The sequence below is a fragment of the Gorilla gorilla genome, chromosome 15 (assembly GCF_029281585.2).
Source record: "Gorilla gorilla gorilla isolate KB3781 chromosome 15, NHGRI_mGorGor1-v2.1_pri, whole genome shotgun sequence".
Taxonomy (NCBI): Eukaryota; Metazoa; Chordata; class Mammalia; order Primates; family Hominidae; genus Gorilla; species Gorilla gorilla.
Window position 1 is genome coordinate 17,494,654 of NC_073239.2, and position 17,469 is coordinate 17,512,122.

Here is a 17,469-nt window from a genome sequence, read left to right on the forward strand (position 1 = left end):
AGGCTGAGGTGGGAGAATTGCTTGAACCCAGGAGGTAGAGGTTGCAGTGAGCCGAGATAGCGCCACTGTACTCCAGCCTGGGCGATGGAGCGAGACTCAGTCTCCAAAAAAACAAAAAACAAAAAAAACTGGAAGAAATTATTTAAAATATGGAATCCTGTATTTTACAGCTATTTCTTCCAGAGCTTCTGTTTCTGTTGATGGGGTGTGGGGCTAAGAAACTGACATTTTAGAAGGCATTCTAGGTGGGATTTTTTTTTTTTTTTTTGAGACAGAATCTTGCTCTGTCGCCCTGTTGCCCAGGCTGCAGTGCAGTTGCGATCGATCTTTGCTCACGGCAACCTCCGCCTCTCCTGTGTTTGAGCGAGTCTTGTGCCTCAGCCTTCTGAGGCCACCACACCCGGCTAATTTTTGTATTTTTAGGAGACACAGGGTTTCGCCACATTCCAGCCCTCTGGCGCTGTTTTTCTCTTTCTCAGGGCTAAATCTTTTACATGGATTATCTCGTCTAATCTTCACAATACATGGCCATTTAAGTGGTAGTTACTATTGTTATCTTCATTTGCAGGTGAAGAAACTGTGCAACATGCCCAGATCATACAACAAGGAAGTAATGGAATTGAGATTCTATCCTGGGCGCCAAGCCATTGCTCTAAATCTCTATGCTGCACAAGATACAGCTGAGTAAAGATTAGTAACAACAAAAAAAAAACAACAAAAAAAGACAAGTCCCAGGGAAGGTTCCTGTGAGTCTTTATGACCCACTGGCCATAAATTAGAGAGAGGCAATGAAGATTAAATGCGGAGAGATCCAGTTTGCTTCCTAGTCTTAGTACATTGCCATCTAGGCATGAGTAGTCTCCTTATCTCCGTTGTCTGAGAATGCTATCCTCTGGCTCTGAGGTCCAGAGCCACTAAGAGAGAATGCTGACTTGATGTCAGAAAATCAAGACAAGGTCTAGTTTAATTATGGAACATGAAACAAAAACTTTACTCCTCTTTTAAAGTAAAAATGCAAATCTGTTCCCTTTTAGAGTGGGATCTCCCTCCTTTGTTATATGGCTTTTAAATTACTCTTATGTTCTTTACAAATCAAATAAATAAAAGATAAAAAGAAAAATAAATCTGCCAGTAGATATTCATGTTTTCTTTGGGCCACTGTAAATGGTTTAAGGGCAAATCAACAAATTTCATTTGTTTAGTTTTTTTTTTTTTGAGACTCTCGCTCTGTTGCCGAGGCTGGAGTGCAGTGACGCGATCTCGGCTCACTGCAAGCTCCGCCTCCGGGGTCACGCCGTTCTCCTTCCTCAGCCTCCGGAGTAGCTGGGATTACAGGCGCATGTCACCATGCCCGGCTAATTTTTGTATTTTTAGTAGAGATGGGGTTTCACTGTGTTAGCCAGGATGGTCTCGATCTCCTGACCTCATGATCCGCCTGCCTCGGCCTCCCAAAGTGCTGGGATTACAGGTGTAAGCCACTGGGCGAGGCCCCTCATTTGTTTAGTTTTATAAAATTAACTCTTAAATTCTGGGATTGGTCAGAGTGACAGAATGAAGAGATATTGGAGTATATCACTGTTGGGGCACTCTGTGGAATAGAGAAGATTGCTATTTGGGCCGAGCGTGGTGGGTCATGGCTGTAATCCCAGCACTTTGGGAGATCGAGGTAGGAGGATCACTTGAGCCCAGGAATTTGAGACCAGCCTGGTTAAACCCCATCTATACAAAAAATACAAAAATTAGCTGGGCATCCTGGCACGCACCTGTAAGTGCCAGCTGCCCAGGAGGCTTAGGTGGAAAGATCACCTGAGCCCAGGAGGTCGAGGCTGCAATAAGCTGTGATCCTGCCACTGTACTCCAGGCTAGGTGACACAGTGAGACCCTGTCTCAAAAATATATATAAAATATAAAATAAACAATTGCTATTTGAACAAGAGTTAGAAAATCTAGTCTTGTCAGCATTTAAAGAGGAAAAGACAGGCATGAAATGAAAACTCAGTGTTGTAGGTTTTTTTTGTTATTTAGTTTTTATTTCATAATCATAAACTTAACTCTGCAATCCAGCTAGGCATGGACGGAAACAAGGAAAACATGGAACCCAAAGGAAACTGCAGTGAGAGCACAAAGATTATAGGATACTGCGAAAAAATGGGGTGAAGGGGTGCTCTATTGAGCTACAGACAGAATGGTCTGGTGGTTAAGATAAAAACACAAGTCAAACTTATTAGAGTTATCCACAGTCAACAATGGTGGTCTTGGTCTTGCCACTGGACCCAAAGCACTCCATGGCCTCCACAATATTCATGCCTTCTTTCACCTTGCCAAAGACCACATGCCTGCCATCCAACCACTCAGTCTTGGCAGTGCAGATGAAAAACTGGGAACTGTTTGTGATGGGTCCAGCATTTGCCATGGACAAGATGCCAGGACCTGTATGCTTTAGGATGAAGTTCTCATTATTAAATTTCTCCCTGTAGATGGACTTGCCACCAGTGCCATTATGGCGTGTGAAGTCACCACCCTGACACATAAACCCTGGAATAATTCTGTGAAAGAAGGGAACACTTATAATCCAATCCTTTCTCTCCAGTGGTCAGAGCATGAGTTTTCTGCTGTCTTTGGAAACTTTTCTGCAAACTGCTTGGAGACACGGTCCAAGGGCTTGCCGTCAACCACGATGTTGAAGAACACGGTGGGGTTCACCATGGTTGATAGTACAGGGCTCCCGGCAGTGGTGTCTGCAAAGCCAGTGTTGTAGGTTTTAAATGAGCATCAGCACCCTGGCCTAGGGTGTTGTTAAGTGTGCCACTTCTCTTGTCCTCACATTCATTTGTCATGTATGGGGATTAGACTAAATGATCACAAAGGCTTATTTGAGTTTACTATTCTGTAATTTCCATGTGACTTATTAATTAGCCTTATTATATTTAATACAATTGTAGTCATTATGAGTGCAGAATAGAGGATCAGACAGATGTTATTCCATGAATATAACTTTAACACACCATTGGTGCTGAAAATTAAAAATTATAAGAATCCGAATATTGCTTTTTCAAGTGACTACTCCAAAAATAGTTGGCCAGTGCCTTAACCTGTCACTATCTGAACAAATGGAAGAGAATCCATGTTAGAAAAAAACTACAAGTGCTTCATCAATACTAGAAAACAGAGTAAACCTAAAAAGGAAAAGTAGAGATGAAAGCTCCATCTGGTGGTTAACATCTACAATTCCAAGAAATTGACATTATACTCCACTGACTGTAGTACTGGAACCTCAGTTTAGAAATACCTGTGGGTTCTGAAGTAGGAAGATTACTGGCTGTTATGTATTAACTAATATTTAATGGTGGAAGGCAAAGTCTTTCATAGGGTGTTTAGAATACTTGACTCCAGATAATCCCTGGGAAAAAAGTTGCAAGGTCAAATATCTTTAAGAAATGTTCTTGGCTATACATGTCTTTATTCGACCACAGAATCTTTCCCTCTCTTTTTAGTCTCTGGCATTTTAAGAAATGCCAGTTTGAGGAAATAGTGAACTTAGGAGTATTTGCTTTTAAAAGACTTTCTTTTGAAGGGAGCTTATATGAGATTTTATATTTTTTACAGTCTCTTAGATGTTCTGACCTTCCTTTCACAGGAGTTAAAAAAAATTCCATTCCCTTTCTACTCTTCCTCAGGTTGAAACCTCGTAACCAGCATACTGGAAAAAATTATAGGTGTGGTAGTTCATACCTATAATCCCAACACTTTGAAAGGCCGAGGTGGGAGGATCCCTTGAGTCCAGGAGTTCAATTCCAACCTAGGCAGCATAGCAAGACCCCATCCCTATTTAAAAAAGCAAAAAAAGGCCACGCCTGCAATCCCAGCACTTTGGGAGGCCGAGGAGGGTGGATCACGAGGTCAGGAGATGGAGACCATCCTGGCTAACTCGGTGAAACCCCGCCTGTACTAAAAATACAAAAAAATTAGCCGGGCATGGTGGCGGGCGCCTGTAGTCCCAGCTACTCGGGAGGCTGAGGCAGGAGAATGGCGTGAACCCGGGAGGCGGAGCTTGCAGCGAGCCGAGATCGCGCCACTGCACTCCAGCCTGGGGGACAGAGCAAGACTCCGTCTAAAAAAAAAAAAAAGAAAAAAAGGGCCAGGTGCGGTGGCTCACGCTTGTAATCCCAGCACTTTGGGAGGCTGAGGTGGTCGGATCACTTGAGGCCAGGAATTCAAGACTAGCCTGGCCAACATGGTGACATCCCTGGAATTATAGGCGTGAGCCACTGCGCCAGCCTGACTTTCATATTTTTTAAAGCATAGCTTGGAATAATTCATCAGTAAGAATGAAATAATTCTATGGATGATGAAGTAGCAGAACGTTTCAACAAACAAACAAACAAAAATTAGTAAATCCCACTATGTGTCCTAGATGTATAAGAGTCCAATGGATCTATATGGGAATTGTAAATAGAATGAGTTTTATTCTATTTTTTAATTTTATGTATTTTATTTTTGAGACAGAATCTCACTCTATCGCCCAGGCAGTGGCACAGTCATGCAATGGCACCATCATGGCTCACTGCTGCCTTAACCTCCCTGGGTTGAGGTTACTCTCCCACCTCAGCCTCCTGAGTAGCTGGGATTAAAGGCACACAATACCACGCTCTGCTAATTTTTCTATTTTTTTTGGTAGAGATGGGGTTTCACCATATTTTCCAGGGTGGTCTTGAACTCCTGGGCTCAAGGGATCCTCCCCCTTCAGCTTCCCAAACTGCTAGGATTACAGGTGTGAGTCACCACATCTATTTTCTGAGAAAATAAATTTTCTCTTTGTTGTTTGGAAGACTTCTATGAAGGAATAAAAAATCATGAAATATCAATCCTTAAGAATAGAGCTCAAAAACAAAAAAACAACCCTGAAAGGCTAAAGTTGGGTCCAGTAGATCCTGATCCTGATAGTATATCCAAGCATTAAAGCCACTCATCATTTTTTTTTTTTTTTGAAACGGAGTCTCGCTCGGTTGCCCAGGCTGGAGTGCAGTGGCGTGATCTCGGCTCACTGCAACCTTTGCCTCCTGGATTCAAGTGATTCTCCTGCCTCAGCCTCCTGAGTAGCTGAGATTACAGGCGCCTGCCACTGTGCCTGGCTAATTTTTGTATTTTTAGTAGAAATGGGGTGTCACCATCTTGGCCAGGCTGGTCTTGAACTCCTAACCTTATGATCCACCTGCCTCAGCCTCCCAAAGTGCTGGGATTACAGGTGTGAACCACTGCGCCTGGACTTAAAGTCATTCATCTTAAAGCACATAAAGACAGATGCAACTGAGTTTGTTATGCATCCTAACATCTATTTCATTGTAATAGGAAATTAAAACCTTTGATCAACTGAAAACAAAGGAATGATGAATTTTTTTTTGTTTTTTTTGAGATGGAATCTCGGTCTGTCGCCCAGGCTGGAGTGCAGTGGGGCGATCTCTGCTCACTGCAAGCTCCACCTCCCGGGTTCACGCCATTCTCCTGCCTCAGCCTCACGAGTAGCTGGCTCTACAGGCGCCCGCAACTATGTCTGGCTAATTTTTTATATTTTTAGTAGAGACAGGGTTTCACCGTGTTACCCAGGATGGTCTTGATCTCCTGAGCTCGTGATCTGCCCACCTCGGCCTCCCAAAGTGCTGGGATTACCGGCGTGAGCCACTGTGCCTGGCCAGGAATGATGAGTTTTTGAAAAGACTTCATTGAGCTGGATGGTAAAGATGCCTTTCTGGGAACCACGAAATGAATGAATCTACCAAAGGTACTATACTTTGATTTATTCCTCGCTGAATTCCAGGATTTCTGTGGATCTTCTCATCAGTGTTGCTATGGTCTGAATATTTGTGTCCTCCCAAACTCATAGGTTGAAATCCTAACTGCTAAGGTGATGGTATAGGGAGGTAGGGCCTTTGGGAGGTGAATAGGTCATAAGGGCTGGCCTCTCATGAATGGGATTAGTACCCTTGTAAAAGAGACCCCAGAGAGCTAGCCAGCCCCTTCCGCCATGTGAGAACACAGTTAGAAGGCACCATCTATGAATCAGAAAGCAGGTCCTCACCGGACACCAAATCGGCTGGCATCTTGATCCTGGACTTCTCAGCCTCCAGGACAGTCAGAAATAAATTTCTGTTGTTTATGAGCTACCCAGTTGAGGGCATTTGTTTTAGCAGCCTAAATGGACTAAGATCCTTTTACCCTACTCATTCTTAGATCTTGTCGCTTTTGGTGGGTGTAGTTATTCCACCTTTATAACATCACCTCTGCTGTGTGCTGTCAAGAATCTTCATTAAGGTAGCACCTTCAACCTACTTTATTTGGAAGCCTACACTAATTTTTGGCTTTTGATTCCCATTGCCCTCTTCAGGATTGTATTACAATTTGACAAGCAAACATCCTCTTCCACCTTCCAAAACAACTTTAGTACGCACATTATAGAAAGGGAAATATGTTTGGTGCTGCTTTTTTTTTTTTTTTTTGAGACAGTCTCACTCTGTCTCCCAGGCTGGAGTGCAATGGCGTGGTCTCGGCTCACTGCAACCTCCGCCTCCCGGGTTCAAGCAATTCTTCTGCCTCATCCTCCCGAGTAGCTGGGACTACAGGAGCGTGCCACCACATCCAGCTAATTTTTGTATTTTTAGTAGAGACGGGGTTTCACTATGTTGGCCGGGCTGGTCTCGAACTCCTTACCTTGTGATCCGCCTGCCTCCGCCTCCCAAAGTGTTGGGATTACAGGCGTGAGCCACCGAGCCCAGCCTGGTGCTGCTGTCTTATTTCTCATGAATATGAGCTTTCAAGGACAGGGACTTGATCTTTTTTTCCATTCCATAAAATGCTGATATGGCTAAACTTTGCAGGCTTTTAGGCGTTGTCATATATGCAATTAATTACGTAGGCACTTAATTTCATTCCCCTCACTGAAGGAAGGGGTTGTCTGAGACCACCAAGCCCTAATGTCTTACCAATCTGTTGCTTTCTCATTTTGTTCAACTTTTTTCTTGGAAAGAAAAACATTGAACATATCAAGATGAATCAGCCAAATATTGTACTGTGTGTGTGTGTGTTTTGGGGGTGGGGGGAGACAGAGTTGAGGTGGCAGAGGCAATGTAGGAGGAAAAGACAGGCTGCCTAAAATACATAAATAGTACGTGAATTCTTTCGGGCCGGGGATCTGGGCCTACTTTGCCTGCATCATATTACCAGCATCTCAATTGTGTCTGGCACATAGTAAATTTCAGTAAACATTTGTTGCACCAAGTGAAAGAATGAACTTTTCGCTTTTTTCAGAGATGTGATTTGTGATTCTCGGAATCAGCCAGGGTCCTAAGATGTCCTGGAGGCCGTCTCCATTTCTCTCGGTGAGCTAAGGTGTCCGAGTGGCACCAGTTCTCCACTCTTTCTGCGACCTGCAGGGAGTGGGATACGCTGTGGCTTTAGGGAGCTGGGAAAGGCGCTCTCTCCCGGTCCCGCTCTGCCCGGTCCCACGCCCCTCGGCCGCCCGGCTGCCTGGGTCTTCCGGGTTCTTCCGCCCCTCTGGCTCGGTCCCCGCTACCTCTCCTCACTCCTCCCCTCTCGGTACCTTCGCCCGCCGCGCGCCTTCCTCAAATCCTCCGGTTATTAAGCAAGCTCAGGGGTCCGGTGGCCTGCCCTGGTAACTCTGCGCCCGCCGCTTCCTGCCCCCCTTCCTGCCCTCACGCCCCGTCCCCTCCTCTTGACGTGGCAGAGGCGGCGCCAGCCATGTTGGCCGCGCGGAGGTCTTCGCTGAGGCCCGGGGCGGGGTGGCGCCACCCCTGATTGCGGTGCCACGGACTGCTACTGCTGGGCGGAGAGGGCAGATTTTGCAAAGCGGAGGCTGCGACGGGTCCTGCAGGGGGACAGTGAGGTAAGGGCCGCCTCGTCTCCGCTCCTGGGGGACCGCAGGTGCGCAGCGGGGAGCGGGGGCGGGCTGGCGGCGGCGGGCTGGGGGCTGGGATCCTGGGGTGGTCCCGGCTCTGCCCTCTCGGTGCCCCGGGGCCAGCGAGGTGTGCTGGAGGCTGAGGCCCGGTCCGGCGCGGGGAGCGTTGAGTGCTGAGCTTGCCACCCTCTCACCCACTTCGCTCTGCCGGGGCCGGGGGGCCCGGCCTCCTCCAGCTCCCCTGGATTAGGTGGAAAGATGTGGAAAACGGTGGTTCGAGCATCTCGCCCAGCACCCACCCCCACCTCCTAGGCCACCCACCTCCACCCAAGTCCATCATCGCCTCTGGGCCCTTGGACTTACTGTTTCATTCCTTGCCAGATATGGTGTGTCCTAGACTTTGAACCCAATTGACTACGTCACCCGTAATTCAGCCTTGGAAGTTAAAGGGGTTAAAGGGGAAAAGAGCTTGGTAAAGATAATGCCTTGGGTTTTGATTACAAAGAGTTCAGTTTTCCAGCAGGACCAGCCCTATCTCACTGGGCTTTCTTTCTACGGTAGGTAGTGTTTCCCGATTTGGTGGTAAAGGTACTGCCTGAGGAAAGTCAATCACTGAAGTGGGGATGTGGAATTCTCGTTTTCACCTGAACTCCCTCAACCTCTACCGTCCAAAGCCATGGATAACCAGCCAAATTAACTTGGTTTAAAAAGGTTTTAGATTTAAATATAAATGCATGTTGAGTTTTCCTTCTCTTTCTCCTCTGGTAGTGAATGAACATCATTTCAGAAGTCCAGCTATTTTTTTTTTTCTGAGACGGAGTCTTGCTCTGTCGCCCAGGCTGGAGTGCAGTGGCGCGATCTCGGCTCACTGCAACCTCCGCCTCCCTGGTTCAAGCGATTCTCCTGCTTCAGCCTCCCGAGTAGCTGGGATTACAGGGGCGAGCTACTATGCCCGGCTAATTTTTGTATCTTTAGTAGAGACGGGGTTTCACCATGTTGGCCAGGCTGGTCTCGAACTCCTGACTTCAGGTGATCCGCCCGCCTCGGCCTCCCAAAGTGCTGGGATCACAGGCATGAGCCAATGCGCCCGGCCAGAGTCCAGCTATTTTTAATTAACTTACAGAATTTTAGAGTTAGATGGGACCTTGTGATTTTTCTAGTCCAAGTCTCTTATTTTGCTGATGAGAAAAACAGAGGATTCAGAGAGGTTAATTGTCCAAGATCATAAGAAGACAATTCATTGAGGATTTTGGAAGTGAAAAGTAGGAGACAAATTTAATTGGCAACTAACAAATACATCTAATTGGAAGGAACTCAAATTTACTTGGCAAGTACATTTTCAATTAGATATGAATAAAAGGGCTTAAATTAGAATATTGAAAAACTGTCATAGGGAAAGTCTTTTTTTTTTTTGAGACGGAGTCTCGCTCTGTCACCCAGGCTGGAGTGCAGTGGAACGATTTCGGCTCACTGCAACCTCCGCCTCCCAGGTACAAGCTAAGCTATTCTCCTGTCTCAGCCGCCTCAGTAGCTGGGACTACAGGCGACCGCCACCACGCCTGGCTAATTTTTGTATTTTCAGTAGAGACGGGGTTTAACCATATTGGCCAGGCTGGTCTCGATCTCCTGACCTCATGATCCACCCGCCTCGGCCTCCAAAAGTGCTGGGATTACAGGCGTGAGCCACCACGCCCGGCCAGGGAAGTCTTACTTTTAAAAGACTTGGGCACATTTGATGTACTAGGATAAAGTGACATAGTGGTTTGCTTCTTAGCTTTTAGCTCTATTATGATAAATTATTTAACCAAAGTATATTGCACTGAAATCGGACATTTCTTTGGAATAGTCTTTTGTGTTTTGTATCACTTTTTTAAAAAAATAAAGACTAGTGGCTGGGTGCGGCGGCTTATGCCTGTAATCCCAGCACTTTGGGAGGCCGAGGCAGGCCAATCACCTGAGGTCAGGAGTTCGAGACCAGCCTGGCCGACATGGTGAAACCCCATCTCTACTAAAAATACAAAAATTAGCTGGGTGTAGTAGCTCGCGCCTGTAATCCCAGCTACTGGGGAGGCTGAGGTGGGAGAATCGCCTGAACCCGGGAGGTGGAGGTTGCAGTGAGCCGAGATTGCACCACTGCACTCCAACCTGGGTGATAGAGTGAGACTCCATCTCAAAAAAAAAAAAAGAGACTAATATGCTAAGTCTGCATTCTAATATAGTGTGTGGAATAATATTTCTTTGGTTTAATACTTTTATGCAAACATGTTAGTATTAGGGGAGAGAGTGCTTATCAAATAATATCATTTTATGAAAAGCTAGCTTGTGGCTGGGCATGGTGGCTCACACCTGTAATCCCAGCGCTTTGGGAGGCTGAGGTAGGTGGATCACCTGAGGTTGGGAGTTCGAGACCAGCCTGACCAACATGGAGAAACCCCATCTCTACTCAAAATACAAAAATTAGCCAGGTGTGGTGGCTCATGCCTGTAATCCCAGCTACTCAGGAGGCTGAGGCGGGAGAATTGCTTGAATCCGGGAGGCAGAGTTTGCGGTGAGCCAAGATCACGCCATTGCACTCCAGCCTGGGCAACAAGAGCGAAACTCCGTCTCAGAAAAAAAAAAAAAAAAGTTAAGTTGGCTTGTAAAAGGACTTTATTTCAGATATGCCATTGTCGGACATGGGACTAAGCCTGGCAAATTTTGTAATTGAATTCGTGATTTTAAGATTGCATGACTCCTACTATGGAAAGGTGAGGGAAGTCAGGGAAGTGTTGTGCATAGCCATGTAATTGGACCAATTGAGAAACAGGTGGGATTTTCTTCAAACTACTGCTGGAATGTGGGAATGTAAGAAGTATAATAGATGTGATTTAGCAAGCAAATTGATCTTAGAGCAGGGAGATTGAGAGGAAAAAATGTGAAGATGAGAAGAGAGTTGTGCCCAGATATCACTCAGGTGATATTTAGTATGTCTTAATAAGAAGTAAGAATGTAGAGATACAATCCAGCCTTTTAACCAGTTGTAAAAAGTTAAACCTGGCTATTGTCTGTGTGTGAATGTCTTCCTGATAAGACTCCTGGAACCTTTCTTAGTGAGGTTTCCTAATGGTCCTAAGGCAGTGGTTTTCAGAACCCCTAACTTAAACATTATTGAGTATCCAAAGAGAAAAAAAAAAAAGGCTAAATAGAAGACAGGTGGGTTTTCATATCTGTTTCTGCAGTTTATTGTGATATATTGTTTTGGTTGAATTGTATGAAGGATTAATTAATAAATTAAAAGGTTAATTGCAGTGTGGAATCTGAAAGCTTAGGGGTGAACTTTTTGTACTTTGTTACCTTAAAACTCATTGGCCTATTCTACACTTTGAATGGATCATCTACCCATGTGTGATATTTTCATATCACAAATTGACCGTTTGGAAGATATTGCTTCACTGAGTAATGTATATCTTCTAAATGTTAATACATTTTGTTATATACTATCAAACAAATTACGTTAATACCAACACTGATCTCATCAGAAAAATCTTTACATATTAGGAACTTGTCAAGCTTATGGTAGCAGGCACAAGTTTTAAAACAATTTAATGGCGGGGAGCGGTGCCTCAAGCATGTAATCCCAGCACTTTGGGAGGCTGAGGCCGGCGGATCACGAGGTCAGACAATTGAGATCATCCTGGCCAACATGGTGAAACCCTGTCTCTACTAAAAATACAAAAAATTAGCTGGGTATGGTGGCACGCGCCTGTAGTCCCAGCTACTTGGGAGGCTGAGGCAGGGGAATCGCTTGAACCCGGGAGGCAGAGGTTGCAGTGAGCTGAGATTGCCCCACTGTACTCCAGCCTGGTGACAGAGTGAGACTCCGTGTCAAAAAAAAAAAACACACAAAAAAAACCCGAAAACAATTTAATGTTTGCTTGAAAGCTCAAATTTTTATCATTGGCAAAAAATACTATAAGTTGTTTTCTATGAAGTGATAGGTTTACTTCATACATTTTTGAGAAAATGTGTAATACCTAAGTACTAGTTATGTACTATCCTTGGGAGAATTGAGAAAACAGTCATTCAAAACATTTTTTGTTTTGTGTTTCAGCTATTTTAATGCCTTTTGCAGATGTGTTTTAGATGCATTTTATTTTTTTTTGTTATGGCACATTAGAATTTTTATTTTTTCTTAATAACACTGGATTTCTTATGACTTATTTTTTGTCAAATGTAGTCATCCCTGTTCTGATTTCATTTTATTTTATTAAAAATTGTTTTGTTTTGAGAAGGAGTCTCACTCTGTCGCCCAGGCTAGAGTGCAGTGGCATGATCTTGGCTCACTGCAACCTCCATCTCCCGGGTTCAAGTGATTCTCCTGCCTTAGCCTCCTGAGTAGCTGGGATTACAGGCACTCACCACCAGCTCAGCTAATTTTTGTATTTTTAGTAGAGATGGGGTTTCACCATGTTGGCCAGGCTGATCTTGAACTCCTACCTCAAGTGATCTGCTGGCCTCAGCCTCCCAAAGTGCTAGGATTACAGGCATGAGCCACTGTGCCTGGCCTTAAAATTTTTTTTTATTTTTAATTTTTGTGGGTACATGGTAGGTGTGTACATGCTTCTTAAATTATAGGAGCAATTAAGTAGTAAACACAATTTTATTTGCCTTATGTTCTGTATAATAAATGTGGAAGAGGTTTGCATAGTCTTAGAATTTATATTCACATCAGTAACATGGAAGCTGTTGCTAAAAACTGGATTTCTAATCCCCCCCTCACCCCCACGTCCTGGTTGTTTTTTCTTTATTGCCACCTATGTTACGGTGGAGTTTGACATCTTCTAGCTCTCCTCTGAATATCCCACACCTTTGTTTTATCGTTATCTTTCAACACTTTTCCTTGAAAGCTCATACCACCCTTCTCAAAGCTGCCTTCTATATTTACCTTCAAAATAGTTTTTTTTTTTTTTTTTGAGATGGAGTCTTGTTCTGTCACCCAGGCTGGAGTGCAGTGGTGCAATCTCAGCTCACCACAACCTCTGCCTCCCCAGTTCAAACGATTCTCCTGCCTCAGCCTCCTGAGTAGCTGGGATTACAGGTGCATGCCACCCTGCCCAGCTAATTTTTTTTTGTGTTTTTAGTAGAGACGGGGTTTTGCCATGTTGACCAGGCTGGTCTTGAACTCCTGATCTCAGGTGATCCACCTGCGTCAGCCTCCCAAAGTGCTGGGATTACAGGCTTGAGCCACCGCACCCGGCCCAAAATAGTCTTTTCTAAACAAGTTTAGTCTTGGGATTTCTCTTTACCCTTTATGCACCTTTGAAAAACCACAATCTTTTTTGATTAGCGTAAGATTTTCTAGCTGTCTCCAAGATTCTGGCACAATTGGAGGAAATACAGTGTTTTCTTAAATTTTTATTTTCTTATTTAAAGAAGAGAAAGTTCTTAACTGCTTGGAATGCTTAGATTTGTTAAGCTTCACTTTCTGCCATTTGTTTTATGAAAATTTATTTGAAAGATTTTCTAAAATTTAAATTGTTATATCTAACTTTTTCCCCCCAAATAATATCTCTTCTTTCTTCACTTAAATTTTAGAATCAGTTTCTTGTCCCACTATTGCTCTTAGCAACTTTAAACATCCATGTTGGGTTTTCCAGGCACTCTAGGTTCACAGTTCACTTCTTTCAACTTGATGTCCTTCCTGTCTGCTGCATAACACTTGATTGTCTTTGTCCTCCCACACCTTTAAATTCTTCAGCTTCCTTCCGTGACTAACTACTGTTGCAGTTTGAGAGCGTGAGATAGAGCTGTTGCCTACGTAGGAAAGCCGGCATCCTACCTAGGCATTTAGACAGTAAAAATGGAGCTGTCTTTTGATACTGGTCCCTCCCCAGAGTGCATCCTCTTCCCTTGGTTAGTAAACTTAAATTATTATACTGAAATTTTATATCTCAAATTGGAGTTTAAAATGCTCTCATAATTTGGAATGTTCAAAATATTCTGAAGTAAGTTTCTGCAAAAGAGTCTAAATGATATATAAATTGGGGGAACAGCACTTATCAAGCATTTTATTTATTGTGCCACAAATAGCCTGTACTTGCACAATAAGAAAATTACCTGTCCAAAGCAGAAGTGTCCAGTTTTAGGAAAATCTTTTTGTTACATACCATTAAACATTCTCTTCTATAAAGTTTAGTGGAAACTTGTTATTTTTCAGATAGAAACCATGTGAGTTTTAGAACTTTATAATTTTGAAATCTGTTTATATGAATTCTTATAACTTTCAAAACTGATATGGAAAACATAGGATCTAGGTTTCCCCCCTATTTTTGCATTTCTTTCCTATATATCCTTAAAGAAATAAGACACTATTTTTTGCCATAATCTTTTAGAGTGAATAAAAAAGTGATAAATACCTCTTATTGGGCCTTGTGAACATTGGGTAGAGCCATTAATTATTTTGTTATGAGTTGCTTGCTAATTTTTTTCTAAGATAAATATTTTCATTTGGTCCTGATTTTTTTTTTTTTTTGAGATGGAGTTTTGCTCTTGTTGCCCAGGCTGGAGTGCAATGGAATGATCTCGGCTCACCACAAACTTTGCCTCCAGGGTTCAAGAGATTCTCCTGCCTCAGCCTCCTGAGTAGCTGGGATTACAGGCATACGCCGCCATGCCTGGCTAATTTTGTATTTTTAGTAGAGACGGGGTTTCTTCGTGTTGGTCAGGCTGGTCTCGAACTCCCGACCTCAGGTGATCCGCCTGTCTTGGCCTCCCAAAGTGCTGGGATTACCGGCGTGAGCCACGGGGCCCAGCCGGTCCTGATTTCTAAGGTGTTAATATTGCTGAATGAGGGGAAAACATTCTTATTTTGAACGTTCTTAAGAGGATCCTGGATTTTAAAATATTTTTAAATTTTGATACAGAAATAAGAATCAAACTCCACAATGACAACCTATTTGGAATTCATTCAACAAAATGAAGAACGAGATGGAGTCCGATTTAGTTGGAATGTTTGGCCATCAAGTCGACTGGAAGCTACAAGAATGGTTGTTCCTGTGGCAGCCCTGTTTACACCACTGAAAGAGAGACCTGACTTACCACCTATTCAATATGAACCTGTTCTGTGTAGTAGGACCACTTGCCGTGCCGTTTTGAATCCTTTATGGTAAGTAAAATATATAGAAAAACTAATGTGGCAATGTGATTTTAAAATGTAGGGTTTTTTCTGCATATTTTTATAAAAATCCCTTTGTTTTTGTTCATACTAATTTTTTCAAATTAGGACAGTCAAAAAAATCCAGAGAGCTGTAAAATTTTAGGATCATTCTAGTTGTACTGAGTTGGTAATATAGAGAGACCAAATGTAAAAGTGGCACTATAAAAACTGTTAGATCCCATCAGTGTCTTCTGAATAGTGGTGCTGGATGTGTATCAACCCATCTTGCGTCATTAGATAAGTCATAATTGGCCGGGCGTGGTGGCTCATGCCTGTAATCCCAGCACTTTGGGAGGCCGAGGTGGTGGATCACCTGAAGTCAGGAGTTCGAGACCAGCCTGACGAACATGGTGGAACCCCGTCTCTACTAAAAATACAAAACTTAGCTGGGTGTGGTGGCATGTGCCTGTAGTCCCAGCTACTCGGGAGGCTGAGACAGGAGAATTGCTTGAACTTGAGATGTGGAGGTTGCAGTGAGCTGAGATCGGGCCTCTGTACTCCAACTCTGGGTGACAGAGCGAGACTCCGCCTCAAAAAAAAAAAAAAAAGTCGTGATTGAGTGACATGATGTTCCAAAAATGTTGTGATTTCTGTTGCTGAAGCCACAATCTCAGGAATCATCTCTTACTTCTCTTTCCATTCCCTCTCCCCCCAGCCAATCCACTAGCAAATCTGGGTGATCTACCTCTAGAACATTATAGATTCTGTCTCTTACAGCCTCTTATTCCATCTCTGGTAGTATACCCTGCTTCAAGATACCACCATCTTTTTCCTGGGCAATTTCAATATCCTCCTACCTGCTCTCCCTGTTTCTATTCTTGTCTTTCAGCAGTCTGTTCTCTACCCAGAAGCTGGAGTTTTATGAATGAAAATCAGATGATTAACATCTTCCAGTAGTAGCTTCTTATTCTTGGAATGAGAAATACAAACCCCTTATCAAGATCTATAAAGCCTTGTATGATCTAGCCTCTGTATATATTTCTGCCTTCATCTTGTGTTATCCATTTTCCTTATTCTCATCTACATAATACCTTAACCCTGTTACCCTCTTTCTGATTCTTGAACATACCAAACTTACTCCTACCTTGACAATGGTATAGTAGCTGTGCATTCTGCCCAGATTCTTCTGTCTCCAGATTTTCATATGATTGCTTCCTTTTCATTCTGATCATACTTTAGTTGTCTATTTAAGAAGGCTGTTTTTTAAAGCAGCCCTCTTAAACACATTCTCACATTCTGCTTTGTTTTCTTTAATCTCTGTTATTACAATGTAAAAGTATTTTTGGCTGGGTGCAGTAGCTCACGCCTGTAATCCCAGTGCTTTGGGAGACCAAGGTGGGAGGATTGCCTGGGCAGCAAAGCAAGACTCCCATTTCTACAGGAGGGGGAAAAAAAAAGTATATATATATATATGTGTATATATGCATATATATATGTATATGTATATGCTGGGTGTGGTGGTATGTGTCTGTAGTCCTAGCTACTTGGGAGGCTGAAGATGGGAGAAACACTTGAGCCAGGAGTTCAATGCTGCAGGGAGCTATGATTCTACCATTGTACTGCAGCCTGGGCAATAGAACGAGACCCTGTCTCAAAAAAAACACCAAAAGTATTTTCTTGTTTGTGCATCTGCTTGTCTTTTGTCTGTCTGTTTTTTTCTAGAATGTAAACTCCATGAGAGCAGTTCTCTTTTTCTTATATCACCAGCGCCTAAAATAGTGGTTGGTACTTCTTAGGCATTCAGTAAATATATTTTTGACCTGAATAAATGTTTTCTAGGTCTGAGTGTAGATGTTACTGAAGTCACTTGAAGAAAAAAATAGGATTATTTTAATTTTATTGATATTTGCTGTATATATGTGTGCATATATATATTTTTGAGATGGTTTCACTCTGTCACTTAGATTGGAGGACAGTGTTGTGATTCTGGCTCACTGTATCTTTGACCACCTGGGCTTAGATGATCCTCTCACCTAAGCCCCCTGAGTAACTGGGAGTGCAGACATGTGCCGCCACACCTGGATGATTGTTTGTATTTTTTGTAAAGACTAGGTTTCACCATATTGCCCAAGCTGGTCTTGAACTCCTGGACTCAAGCCATCTGCCGCCTCAAGCCTCCCAAAGTGCTGAGATTACAGGCGTGAGCTACTGCACCCAGCCAATATTTACTATATGTTAAAAGTTATATTCACCATTTAGGGAAACTTGTATATGTTAAAAGTATGAATTAGATATTGGCAGTATCTAAAACTACATGGCTTTTAAAAGTTACTTTGACTATCAATTTGAATATGTTCATGTTTTAGGAAGAAATTAATTTTATTGAAATTAGGATTTTTGTAAAATTGAACTGAAATATGAACTG

The 17,469-nt window shown here is 43.2% G+C and overlaps 1 protein-coding gene across 1 annotated transcript in view; it reads left to right on the forward strand.

Annotated features, from left to right (window-relative positions):
* The first annotated feature begins 7,339 nt into the window (after positions 1-7,339).
* SEC23A (SEC23 homolog A, COPII coat complex component) overlaps positions 7,340-17,469 on the forward strand; it is a 71,166-nt gene continuing 61,036 nt past the window's right edge. Inside the window, exons 1-2 of the mRNA XM_019010017.3 lie at positions 7,340-7,897; positions 14,812-15,053. Of these exons, the coding sequence (XP_018865562.1) occupies positions 14,833-15,053 (221 nt within the window). The 5' untranslated portion in view covers positions 7,340-7,897; positions 14,812-14,832. The remainder of the gene's footprint in view (positions 7,898-14,811; positions 15,054-17,469) is intronic.